Genomic DNA, 14,110 nt, shown 5'->3' with positions numbered 1-14,110 from the left:
AAAGCGCGAGAACTTCAAGTATTATATCTCACAAATACTTACTCTTATAATGAAACAACACGCCTCGCTTCGGATACGCGCCTTCGCTTCTCGTCTCCACTGTGACTTCGACTGCGTTTGTCACGGACGTCAGTCGCAGTGGCAACGCGACTTGGTCGCACGACGAGAGAAGCGCGTCGCCGTTTCCGTCCGTTATTAGGACGTAGTCGGAACACTCGTTCTCGAAGGGGCCTATACCTGGAATGAGAAAATAATGGTATTAATTAGGTTTAAACTTTCACGATTACTAGTAAATAATTACAGTAATTACATCTCTGTCTAGCTATGACGCCACTGACACTATTTTCATGGGTGGCAAACATGCACACGGTTCACTAGGATGGCAAGCAGTCTCCGTAGCCTATAGACGTTTGCAACTCCAGAGTTATTGCCATGTATATACGTTGCGTCACCAGCAGAAACACAACTTAAATACGTAACACTATCAGTAGAAGTAGGGCACTACTTAATTCTCAAAAACATCCATCAGCGATATCCGTATCCCTAATCTGATGCACCACCAGCCTCTACTACTCGTAACACTCCTCCCCCACATAAAAGTTCGGTTCAAGGGTCGGAACCGGTTTATTTTTTACCGGTTAAAACCGGTTTATTTCGATTTTACTCCGAACTTTATAAAGAACGCGAACGTTATGAGAACTTTATTTTAACCGAAATAAACCGGTTTTTTCGACGAGCGGAGAGACGCACCGGCGCCGCATATATACGTACGTTCACGCAGCGACTTTTTTGTTTGGTTAGGACAGTATATGACCTATCATGCTGCGGAATAAACCGATTTATTTCGTTCTATACCGGTTAATCGAACGAAACCTTTATAAAAGCGTTCCCCTAAAAACCGGTTTAAAAATAGCGGTTTTTCGAGCGAAAACGAAATTTAAAGGTTTTGCCGCAAGTACATGATAACGGTTTGAAAATTTAACCGGTATCCGGGCCCTGGTTCGGGTAGCCCAGCGTCCGGGTGTACCCCTATAAGTACCTATAGTACCCGGTCTATAAGTTACCACTTACTTCTCAAACTGACATCCATCAGCGATATCCGTATCCGCTGTTCTGGATGAGCGACGAGCCTCCACTGACACTCTTCCCCCACGTAAAAGTTGGGGTACCCCGGCGTTCGGATGTACCCCTCGCTTTCTGGGCCGGAGACGCCGATCGCTACCTCGCGGTTGCAGTAGTGGATGGAGAGGGTGTCTGAAATTGAAAATATGGTTTTTAAATATTTATTTTTTGTGTTTTTTTTTTGTTTACAAGGTCGGAATCATTGGCGAGCAGTTGTGGAAGAGACCGCAGACCTGTCATTTCGCTTACGCTTATCATCGCTTACGCCTGTTATCCTGTAGTGCTATGGATGAAACACGCTTCGCAGTGCTGCTTTTTTATGCGTCGAGGCGCGAAGATTGAGTGAGTGACTCACTGTATAGCAATTTTTTTTTTTTTTTTTTCAAAATATATATTTGGATCAGTTGCCGCCTATCGGTCCTAATCGTATTTTTAGATTATCTTAAGAGGGGGTAGAGCGGGGTGAATTTTCAGAATCTGTCAAATTACCCCATTACACACACAAACACCCTTCACTCACACTACCTCAATTTACTGTGAAAGGTCAGTGACCCTTAATTTTTTTCAAGAGTGTTATTTTGAGTTTGTAGTCAACTACTGACCTCCTTTGAGAAATTAAAACTGTAAAAAAGGTAGCATACAAGAAGACAGAGAAAAAATACGCATCATCTAGCTTTCCTTCTCTGTTCATGTCTCATGCGACTTAAATTTACCTAAATATGTAGATAACGTTCCTTATTCAATTGATTGTTTATCTAGGTGTATTTCAAATTACTTTGCACTTCATTTTGCGTTACTTTTCTATATTTAGATAAAAAATCGTCAGCCTGCCTATCCCCGCAAACATTATTCAAAGACGTGTGTGAAGGGCTAAAGGCCGATACCTCCAGGCAGACAATTATGGTCGCGTGATAAATGATAAAACATCAGCCCTATCACACTATTTGTAAGTACGATAGGAACGGCCTGATGTTATACCATTTATCGCGCGACCATGATTGCCCTGCCGGTCTTCGGAGGCCTGTGCTGTGCATTACGTATATGCGGGGTGTATTAAAGACTAACAGATAGGTACTTTATTCTTTTTGGTCGTTAGGTTTTTTATCAATTTATCATTTATTTTGATACAAAAATAAAGTATGTGTATAAAAAAAACCTAATGAATAGAGTACAGCTAGCAGCAGTCATGTCAGAGAAACAAAGAAAGACAGGGAATATCGACGCATATCTTATCTTATCCAATACTGCCATCGGCATCTGCATCAGACTCTTGATCTTACCCAATTTCCGAGTCCGTTCTCTTAATTTCAGTTCCTTGAGTTGAAAATGTTGAAACTCATACTTAGTATTAAATAAACCACAAATACATATAAAAATCACAGTATAATTTTAAATTATGGCTTAGGCCCTGTACCAGTTGCAGTCGCCACGTCTGTAAAGCCTAGGGAATGCAATCTCGTTCTCGCGAGATCTCTTTTGTACGAGATCTCGGTCATTTTTAGCGAGATTGATCTCGGCCGAAAAATTGACGAGATCTCGCGAGATCAACGAGATTGAACTCAAGCATAAAAAGCTCGCGAAATGACTAGTCATGTTTCTTTCCCAACCTGTAAATGATTTATATGAACTATATCATTTAACTGAACTCGCCAACTTGTTAACTCAATAGAGATCGAGAGATTCAACTCGCTTATTTCGCTCAATAATTTACCTATCTGAGTTCGGAATGACGAATGACAGATTCAGACCGTTTCGAAATAATTCGAAAGGTGTCAGCCAGACCTATTTGCGTGATTCGCCATTATGGTATTACACTTATGGCTGTGTGTATATAACCATCTATTTTACGAATTTTTGTGCACAGAGTTTTGTTGAATGTCGAGAGAGCAGAAGCCTACAACAACCTCACTACGGCTCTCGTTTGTTAGGCAACCAATAACAATTTCTATTTTACACTCAAAAAATCAAATTATTGTATTATATATTTTTTTATTTCTTTTTTAAATAGTCACACTACTATATATTGTAATATGTTATTATTATATATTTAACGACCGGTCTGGCCTAGCCCAGCGGGTAGTGACCTAGTGACCCTGACTGCTACGCCGCGGGCTCGGATTTCAATCCCGGTAAGGGCATTTATTTGTGTGATGATCACAGATATTTGTTCCTAAGTCATGGATGTTCTCTATGTATCTAAGTACTTGTATATTATGTATGCCTTTGTCTGAGTACCCACAACACAAGCTTTCTTGAGCTAACCGTGGGACTAAGTCAATCTGTGGAAAAATAATATTTATTTAATGATATTTATGTATATATTTTCGTTTTTCTTTCTATTTTAGTTTCTTATTTAACTGTTGGGTTTAAGAAGCGTATTGTATTGGTAGTCTAATATAATTAAAATAATTTATTAGTAGTCAACTAGTCATAATACTCATAATTAATTGAGTAGAGTTAATGTTTTTATGTGGGTCTATTTAATGATGGTAGGGATAACCTTGATTTTTATAATGTTAAATTTTTATCCTTTCATCAATAAAGATTTTTTAAGTAGTCTCTACTGTGTACTTGTTCGCGGTTGGCATGACAACGATTTCGAAATTGGCACGCTTCTACTCATTCGTGAATTATTTTATTTTATTTTCTTACATAATAATCTATACTTTAAAGTTTTAAAAATATATTGTGAGTTGTGAGGTACTTAATTTATGTTAAACAATGTAAAATACATCAAAAAAATCTGAAAAAATAGTCAAGATAAATATTTGTTTCATAATAGCAATCATTCTTATGAGTTGTTATATTGTGATTATTTACAAGAATAAACCCACAAACCGGCCAATCTCGCGAGATCTCGAAATTGGCGAGATCTCGCGAGATTGGTTTCATGAATTCCCGAGATCTCGCCTGGGCCCCAATCTCGTCGAGATTGCATTCCCTAGTAAAGCCCCTTGTAGTTTCTTTTAAATGGCTAAATACCTAGATGTCATGTCATACACATCTGTGATGTAACTGAAAATTAAAAAACATCGCTCAGAGATAAGGTTCAAATTAGCATGGCAAAAAATACAGTGCAGTCAAAATACCATCAAAATACGAAAAAGCATATGTCAATGTCAATATCACTGCCGTATGCCGTATTTCAGGCCATAAGGGCTGTTTTCGCAAATATGAAAAAATCTCAAAAGCAGAACTTTAAATAGTATTTTATGCAACAGGCGTTTAAAGGAGATCAAAAAAGACGAGTGGCGTGGGTAACAATTTGAGGCGAAGCCGAAAATTGTTATTAAGACGCCACGAGTATTTTTTGACTCAGTTAAACACCGTTGCATACAATACTTTTTCTACGACCATGCACTTAGTTTTTAATAGGTTTCTTGAATAACTTTCGTGAAATTCACACTGTTTCCTGTATTTTGACGCAAAGGTTTGCACTGTCAGCTCAGCTGCCCAAAGCCTTCCCGCGCACGCGCGCCGTATCGTTATAAGGCGTTGCCATGGTTACAGAGCCAAACAATGCGTTTTCAGTTTTTTCGATACTGCGCGCATGCGCGGAAAGCCGGCGGACACTGGCTTTGGGGAATAGACTTTTATGAAGGGTTTTAAAGATCTATGCACGAACCTTTAAATGACGAATAATAGTTCGGGAGTAGAAAAAAGACTTTCTAGGAAAATTATTTTGAACTTGATAGGTAGAACAATTTTTAAAAGTTGTACAAAAAAAATCTGAACTAAGTTTGTAACTATATGAAGAGCATTTTTTATCTTAGATTGCATATTTTATATGCATATTATCGTAACGATTTTTCTTTCAAATAAAAAGAGAATTATTAGAATAGGTTGACGGTGTCTACCGTAAACTGGGGTTACATTGACCAATTTGGGAATTTAAACGTAACGTAACTAAGGAAGAAAAAAAATGGGACCATCAACTTTTTCAGTCTTTTCCTGCTAAAAATCTAAAAAGGTAACAAAATAAGTGATATCAGGATTATTGTTTTCTGTCACGATGCCTGCACGTATGAAATGTTTCTTTTTAACCCAGTGGTTGACTGGTAGAGAATGCCTTAAGGCATTATGTCCACCATTTGTACTTATTTTTTTATGTGCAATAAGGAATAAATAAATAAATAAAATAATGTACGCAGAAAAAAAAACGATGTGATCAAACATAAACTGACATTGGGGTTACTTTGATACACTATATATTTTTTTTAATGATAATCGAATGTAATCCCTTACAAAAGTATTTTATGTCAAGAAAAGATAAAAAAAAATGGTTCGCAGTCAAATATTACAACTCTTTAACGCTATTTTGGGGTTACTTTGATCAAGAATAAAAATTAACATCTTCGAAAAACCAACTTTATTGGCAATTATTTCAATATTTATCACAAGAAGCGATCAAATTATCAGCCTCAACAAGTACCGTGACAAAATCAGACAATAATTAACTATGTGTCATTATGGTCAATGTTACCCCATGCAAGTGATCAAAGACACCCCACAGAGAAAATCATTAGTAGTAAATACCTAGTTTGACTTTATGATACAAAATTCAATACAATGGTATAGCTAAACACATTTCTGGCAACCTAATATTCACTGTGAACCTTTTACTTTAATACCCCCTACGTTAGTTTAGAAGTTTATTTAAACATGAAAAATAGCAACAAACTATGCTTATATTTTGACACGTTATCCGCACTGCCCACGACCATACTTACTTATTCACCGCGTCAGAGCACCATCTAACTATAAAGGTTGGTTATCATAATATGTGTAGATTTCATTACCGACCACTCATAACATATTAAATCCTTATTTTTTGGTAAAATAAATATAATACGCTCGTGACAGGTCATATTTTGTTCGCAATCCGAAAGAGTCAACCCTTTTCCCTATTCACCCCCTTCCCGACCCTATTCACTCCAACGTTAGGGTGAGCGAAAATTACTAAAGAAAACGACATATTTTCAAAGACAAACCGAAGTTCACACTGCCGGAAGATTTTTTGTGTAAAAAATTAGCATGGCACATATAAAAAAACTGCTATCGACGTTCAAAAGTCGGTTTTGGCCCTATTCACCATAAATTACGTTAGTTATACCCGTTCCGACCCCATGAACCCAAAATCTTCAGAAAACGATGTACTAGGTAGCCCAATTTTATTTGGTATTTTGGAGGTAACTAGTAAAAATAATTTAGTTTTATTGTGCGAAAATAGATTCTCATTTGGTCGGTTTTTTTTAACCTGGCCTGGTGGCCTAGTGGTAATAACGTTAGCTGCGTAAGCTGAAGACCCGGGTTCGATTCCCGGCTCAGCCACCGTGGGCCTTGTCGTTTTTTCTTTCGTGTATGATATCTATTTCAATATATGTATGTATGTATGTGAACACTTTATTGTACATAAGACAAGTTAGGACATAAAATACAGTATAGTTATGATGTACAAAGGCGAACTTATCCCTATAAGGGATCTCTTCCAACCTTTGAGCGAATTGAAAATTTATTATTTATATAAACTTGAAAAAGAACAAATCAAAAATGATTCAATAAAATAATTTTATTTCTTCCCTAGTTGTATAGTTCTTATGATTTTTGTTTTAAATTAATCCGTCTATATTATAGCAACCATGGGTGATTTTTGCGGACTTAAGTAGAAACGTGGAGGTAGACAGAAGTGTGATTAACATTTCTAAGTGTTAATTTCTTGTATCTAGTCTATTAACTACGAAGCAATACATTGACGTATAAATTGCGTAAAACAGGTCTGGTACCGACTCCAAAAATAATTGATTTGTTTATAATTTGGATGTTTAGCTTATTGCAATCCGATAAGAAATCTGAATTCGAAGGTTTATTATTTTTGGCTTTTTAGTTTCTCCGTGTTTTGTAACACGCTTTTTTTGAAGGCGGTTATATTTTTTGTTAAAAAGTTAATTTATTTGTTGATTTTTAGTGGTTCCTAGTGATATTATATGTATCAGTCCGAATATATGTACAGTAGTGAAAGATCCTTTAACTCCTAATCATTGAGGAGTTGACCTTCCATCATCAGCTCAGCCACATAAAATTATTACCATCAGGCGTAAATACTGGTGTACCTTTGAAAAATACACTAAAACATTACATGTGCCTATAACATTTGAAGAGTTCCCTCGATTTCTCCAAGATCCCATCATCAGACCCCGACTTGGTGCCAATGGGACCATCTCGGGGTTATACCCGTTCGATCAAAAAAAAATTTTTGAAAATCGGTCCACGATTCTCGGAGATATCGAGTAACATATCGTCCCATTAATGCAAATACCGACTAAGTGACTTTTTGACGAAATCGAGTTTTTAGCACCTATAGAATAAGGTTTTCAAGGGCTACAATATGTTAAAACCCATGTGTTGATACGACACTGCATTCAAAAGATAGCTTTCGCATAAAGTTACTTAATAGTCAATTTGTTGCATTATAAACTGCCAGAATGTGATATGAATATTTAATATAAACTTTTATGCTTTATCCGCCAAGTAGAACCTTTTAATGGTGTATAGTGTTTTTTTGCATTTTAACATTTTGTTAAAGTAGCCATCTTATGTTCTACAAAAAAGTTTAATGTGTACATATTTGATTTTTGCAAATAAAACTATCAACAAAATTCTTTATTTTAAGTCAGGCTAAATACACCAAATGTCTTTAAGATGTTTTTCCAGAAGATGTTTGTTTACAAACATCAGCAATGTCATTCTACCAAAAAGTTGTATAGGGACTATAATTGGTTTTGCATGTGATGTGACAAAGGAAAGGATAACGGTCTATTACTGCAAATACCGACTATGTGTAGATAGGCGATTTTGAGATAATGCGGTTTTAAAGTTTGAAGGTACGTTTTATATAAAAACATGAAGAAATGTACGTTATGTGTATGGCATTTTAAAACCTATATTTTTTTGTTTACTACTTTGTCGTATATATATTCAGAATGTATTTAGTTGGCGATCAAATACGATTTAATGAAACAGTCGAATACCTACTTAGTTGGTTTTTCCTGTAGAAATAAATGTTTGCATATTTCTCTTCTTTATACATATAAACCATTGTTTGTCTTAAATTAAGCTTCGTTTTTCATATGATGTTCTCGTGATTAGCAAAAAGTGCGTTGAGAACCTCCTCCTTTTTTGAAATCGATTAAAAATACAATAACACAAACGGTTTAAGCTGAAGGAATCGAATTTAGTGTAATTTTATGTTTCATAACTTCGATGACCGTTACTAATTATAGTGTTATATTTAAATCAAATCTTTTTTGCCACTTCACCGACTGGTAAAGGCTCTCTTAGTTCTTCGAAAACGGACGAGAGAGTTGCATTTTATACACAAAATCTTGTGGATTGCATTAGTGCAAAGTTATTTCATACTAATTTTAATTTGGTAACCTAAGCTGGTTGGCAAATAACCTGAAATATCCCGGGTAATAATTGTAAGTTAGCCAGTAAGTTAATATAGTCAGTAGTTTTTAAGAATATAGTACGCTCGAAATAGGCAACTGTTGATAGGTACTGTATTTCCTGTATATCATACCATCTTATGTACTCAGTTAATTATGAATAAACTTTACTTTACTTTACTTACTGGTATACCTACGGTACGAGTAGACTTCAGATGTCACAACTGTGTACCACTTCACCAACTGCAGTATTAACGTCGTGGCTTGCGTGGGCGACGGTCGCGCGATGGTCGCGCGACGGCGATGCGATGCATACGAAATCAAACCTTATCGATATGGAAGTAGACGATGCGATGAGACGCGACGGCGACGGTCGCGCGTAGTCGCCCACGCAAGACACGGCGTAAGTGATTAAAACCACCCATGGTACTCTTTAGGTATGAAATCTCTGTCACAAAGGCTGCATAAAGCCTTGAGGACACTTAAAAGGTGGAGTCGAGCAGCGTCGAATTGAGCCCTGCATACATTTACAATGAACGATGAATCCGATTCGACGCGTCGCTAATGGACGTAGTTTCATAAGAAATGCAGAAGGCGAATTAATGAGATTCGACTCGGCGAGCTTAGTGGGCACCAGGCTTAAGTCATGTCGAGATCTAGATTTAGCACAAGGCAAGGAAATCAACGCCACAAATTGAACTCCAGTTCAATAGAACCACCTCAAACCTCTTAACGTATCATACCATATATCTATCTTGGTCTAAAGCTCGATAAACAACTAGCTATCTCTGCGTTCAAGAAAATGGACTTACGCAGACTTTTTGACAAAGGTATCATAATTAAATAGTACCATGAGTGCTTCCAATCACTTAATACCTAGTTAGTCTAGCATTGTCAGCCGTGATACGGATGTGTTTGTATCGAATTCCACCAGCGATGAAGATGTTTTTTAATAACTTTTTATCACTCTTGCGCAGTAAGTGTGCAATCGCACGCAGGCGTATTAGAAGTAAAAGAAAAAACTTTTGTTTAAAGTGTTTAAATTTGTATTTTGGACTACCATAAATACTTTTTTATCTTTTTATTGCAAGTGTGATGAAAAACACTGCGTGTAACTGGGGGCGTAGGAATATTGCAAACATGATTGCTTTAAATCGCCCCAGAAACCTATGTCATTACCGTTACACATTACTTTTTCTTACTTATTACCTCATCTACGCCTACATTTTAGTGACTTTGGCGTAAATGATTACTACAAAACTTTAAATAAACTATTACTTCAGGTTATTGAGCGTACAAAAACTATTTACCTATATTAAATGTAACAGTGTAGATAGTGAAATTTTGGACATAAATTATGGCGGACTTCAGATTGCCGCGACAGTGAACTAGTATGTAGTAAGTACCTATGCATATTATGCTATTACCCAAAAACGCATTAACCGATTTGTAAAATTCTTTTTGTTATTTCAAGAGAATGCTATTGTGTTACTTCTTGTTAAATTTTACTGAAATCGGTTAAAGTATTTTGTGAAAAATCTCCTAAAACCGATTGAAGAGGATTTTTCAAAAAAATTTTTTTTCAGAATAACCCTTCAAAACCTCAAATAAAGTATTATTAATGGTTAGTAATGTTAAAAAACTTTTTGTTACAAATGTACCACTTTAATTAACAATGATAAGTGAAGTTTTGTAACATAAAATTAGAGCAGCTATATTTCCTGCAGCTAAAACCGCCTATGTCATTGAGAATATTTAATATATTTTGAAATAAGTTCAAAACTTTTGTATATTTTTTCTTTTTTTGCAAATCATAAGTAAAGTGTATGAAAAGCAAAGCTTAATCAAAGGGAAACACTGCTTTATATGTATTAATAAGAGAAATATACAAATTTTTATTTCTACAGGAAAAACCAACTAAGTTTGCTACTATTTTTTTTAAATCGTAGTTTTATCGGCAATCAAATACAGCCTGGATATTTTTTACGATTAAGTATTAAACAAGACAATACGGGCTGTAGAATGCTGTATACAAATAGTAATTTTTTTCATGTTTTCATATGAAATCGTACCTTCAAACATTAAAATCGCATTATCTCAAAATCACTTTTTTGCACATAGTCGGTATTTGCAGTAATGGGACGATATATACAAAAAAAAAATCAGTCGAATTGAGAACCTCCTCCTTTTTTGAAGTCGGTTAAAAAGGATAATGAACGATTAAAATGAGTAAAAATCCAATAAATTTTAACGTCAACTTTGACAGACATGAAACTGTAAATAAAAATGTGTGGCTTGCACATTTTCACTGTAATTTTAAATATGTAACACATTTTTTTTTAGTAACATATTGTGTATAATACTTTTCACTCAACAGATAACTGTTATTGGCCTAAGACTATGTAAAAATACCTATGTAAGTTGAATATTTACGGCTGTTGTCCTAAATACCAATAATAATAATAATAAAAATTTTACTTACTTTTATATTCATATTATAAACAGCCTAGCCTAAGAAGGAAAATAAATACTGAGAATAATAAAAAAACATAATATATTATTTTCCTACTTTGATTGCGGAAAATAGAAGGAATATGTCAAGAAATATAATAACATTATATACCCCCGGAACCCTTTTCACCCCAAATTACGGTATTTATTTAATTGTCACTATGTAAAATGTCGGAAAGTACGGAACCCTACACTGACGTGCTCTTGGTCGATTTTTCTTCTTAACGCTATGTAAGAGATAATAAAAAAATACACCTCCCAATTTATAATAAGTTTTTTTTTGCAAAAAAAATATTTATTGCTCTCCGAGACATTTTTAAAAACCCCTGACTCAATGGGGATACGACGTTTCATAACAGAGTTCCTATGATCACCTTTCTGCTCCATCATCAGATTAGCTCCATGATACCATAATATTGCATTGTCACTTGATTTACATAGGTGTGCAAAATTTCAGCTCAATTGGAAACCGGAAAGTGGGTCAAATTTAGCTTCTACGTTTTGACTCAAACTAACATACCTACTAACAAGGCAATTTGAATAAAAGCTTGTATAAAGGCTTCTGATACTAGATTTTCAATAAGTTTACTTGTCATAATTTAAGAACAGATGAGACAGACATATCCAATGACACAAGTCTATACCGTTTTCGTGAACTGTCAAATCACCTCATACAATTTACGGCTGTAAGGCAACCAGGTAGGGTTTATTGTTGTACTTTAATTACATATTAATGATTTCTAGCCCGTAAGATATATATTTGCTTTAACAATGTATAGATATTTATGCGGGTGAAAGTGTAATTTAGGTTTTTATAAAGAATCAAATATTTTTAAGCGACCCGATCAGATATGTATGCGGATAAGGACCCTCCCACATCTACCGTCTTGCGATCGTAGCGTCGGGCCAACTGTATGACTAAGCCGCGCTGACGCGGCGTCTTTTTTTTTCCATACAGTTGGCCCGACGCTATACGCTCGCGAGACGCTAGAAAGAGAGACGATGTTTTTGCCGGTCACGGAGCATCACAAATTTTTGCTGGGAACATGTCGTCATATACTTATGGCCCACTATAGAAAATCAGATATTTTTGCACGGATGTTCATAGTCATTTATGCTGGTCACCAGCTGTTGTTCCATGAATATTTGGTTTAGTTGAGTGGAGACGTGCCATTCAAAACAAGCGCTTTGTAAACAACGATGTATTTAGGTGATTTATAATTATTATTGTTTTCAACTTACGGTTACGTGTTCGCGGTATGCACAGAGTAAATCTTTAATGAAATTGAGTCATTTTTTTATATACACAATTAAATTTGAACCAGAAGCACTATACCTATACCCGCTCGCATTCCCCTTTTTTTCTATTCTAAGTAAGTAAGAATCGATTAATACGTATCTGAATATGTATGAATAAATTAAATTGTAATTGTTTACATACAACCTGTGAAGTTTGGTTGACAAAATTTGACGTAGGTGCTGTCATATATATTTTTAAAATGACGTACTGTTAATACCAGCGTAATGAAAATGTATTCCAATGAGTAAAACAAAACATGAAACTTTTTTCAATTTAACCGAACTAGAATGAAATCATTTATACTCATTCGGTTGTGTTCGTTATTTTCTTTAATAATGTGATATATTTTTATTTATTTTTTATGCACAAGCCATGCACCTTTAAATTTTAAATGAGATTGGATCTCCACCTGACATATTTGATTTACCCTATTTATTTTGAGCACAGTTTTACACTGGTATGGTTTTTCGTGTACGTACACTATTTTCTGTCAAAATATTTGTCAAATTTAATTGTCAACGCGGAGCGACCGGCGACACGTCTGCCTCCGATGAGCCGCTCACGGCATCTAATCGAAAGGAGAATTCTGACAGCAATGGCGAATGTATGGAAATTTTACGATAGTTTAAATTTAAGGTAAAATTTCTTTGTTGCCTTTGAGAGGAAAAATATAAAAAACCTCAAAACTTCTAGTCCATTTATCTGGCTTTTAGAATCACTTAATGTTATAACTAAAGTATTGAATTTTTTTAACAAAGTTTACTAAACGGCGACATACGTTTTTCTCATTTTAGGTCAACTTTGCGTGGGTTTATTTATTATACCTTTAATAATTAGAGATTCTAAATAGTCAAAAGTTGTAGACACACTCTTTAAGATAATAACTCCATTTATTTTATTTCATTTAATTTAGAAATGTGAGCAGCATTTGTTAAACGCCGAATGCACTTTTCGAGGATTTCGTACGACCCCCTCTTAAGACACTGTCAGAAGTGACGTTGTGATTAAAGAAACATGTCATTATTAATCGTATCCAGAGTCGTACCTATTTGACGTACCTAACTACCTATCTTAAAATTATCGTAAATTTTTAATTTCCAACAAAATAGTTCGGGACGCGGTTCAGTTGTATTTTCTTAGCCGACAAGAAAATATAATTAAAAAAAATATTATTTTATGTATCTCCCAATCCATTAATTAATTCTAGTTTACTTACTAGTCTACGAAGCAACTATTGTAATTATTCGACCTAAAACAACTTAGTTATGGCCCCAAAGCTTAAATAATTAACGCTGATGAGTTTATTTAAAAATATTTTAAGCGGGTTACTCACGTATTAAGTCGATATAGCGTTCGACATGTTTCGGCTCAATTTCGAGAGCCTTTCTCAAGAGTAGCGACACCCCGCCTTTACATGTCGACTTAATACGTGAGTAACCCGCTTAAAATATTTTTAAATATGTATGAGTCTCACGGGAGTTTTATAGTTAAAACTGATGAGTTTAGTCTATTTATTTAAGTTAATTAATAGTTTCTCTATTGTCTAGTTGCTAAAATAACTTTATCCAATTTATTATGTCTTCTGAAGGCCAAATGTCAGTAACAGTAAGGTACAGCGGGGCAAATCTCCACTGGGGGACAAATGTAACTGGTCCATTTTTTCCATGTTTTACAATGTTTGCATTATTAAATAGAGTATCCACCGGTTACATATGGTAGGCGTATTCAGTGG

At 35.1% G+C, this 14,110-nt stretch overlaps 1 protein-coding gene across 1 annotated transcript in view; it reads right to left on the bottom strand.

Annotated features, from left to right (window-relative positions):
• Positions 1-14,110, bottom strand: part of LOC125227624 — a 238,252-nt gene that overhangs the window by 95,342 nt on the left and 128,800 nt on the right. The window contains exons 4-5 of the mRNA XM_048131980.1: positions 1,072-1,254; positions 43-237 (exon numbers count right to left, since the gene is read on the bottom strand). Coding sequence (XP_047987937.1) covers positions 43-237; positions 1,072-1,254 — 378 coding nt within the window. The remainder of the gene's footprint in view (positions 1-42; positions 238-1,071; positions 1,255-14,110) is intronic.

This window comes from Leguminivora glycinivorella, chromosome 6 (genome assembly GCF_023078275.1).
Source record: "Leguminivora glycinivorella isolate SPB_JAAS2020 chromosome 6, LegGlyc_1.1, whole genome shotgun sequence".
Lineage (NCBI taxonomy): Eukaryota > Metazoa > Arthropoda > Insecta > Lepidoptera > Tortricidae > Leguminivora > Leguminivora glycinivorella.
This window is presented reverse-complemented; position numbering and strand designations above follow the sequence as displayed.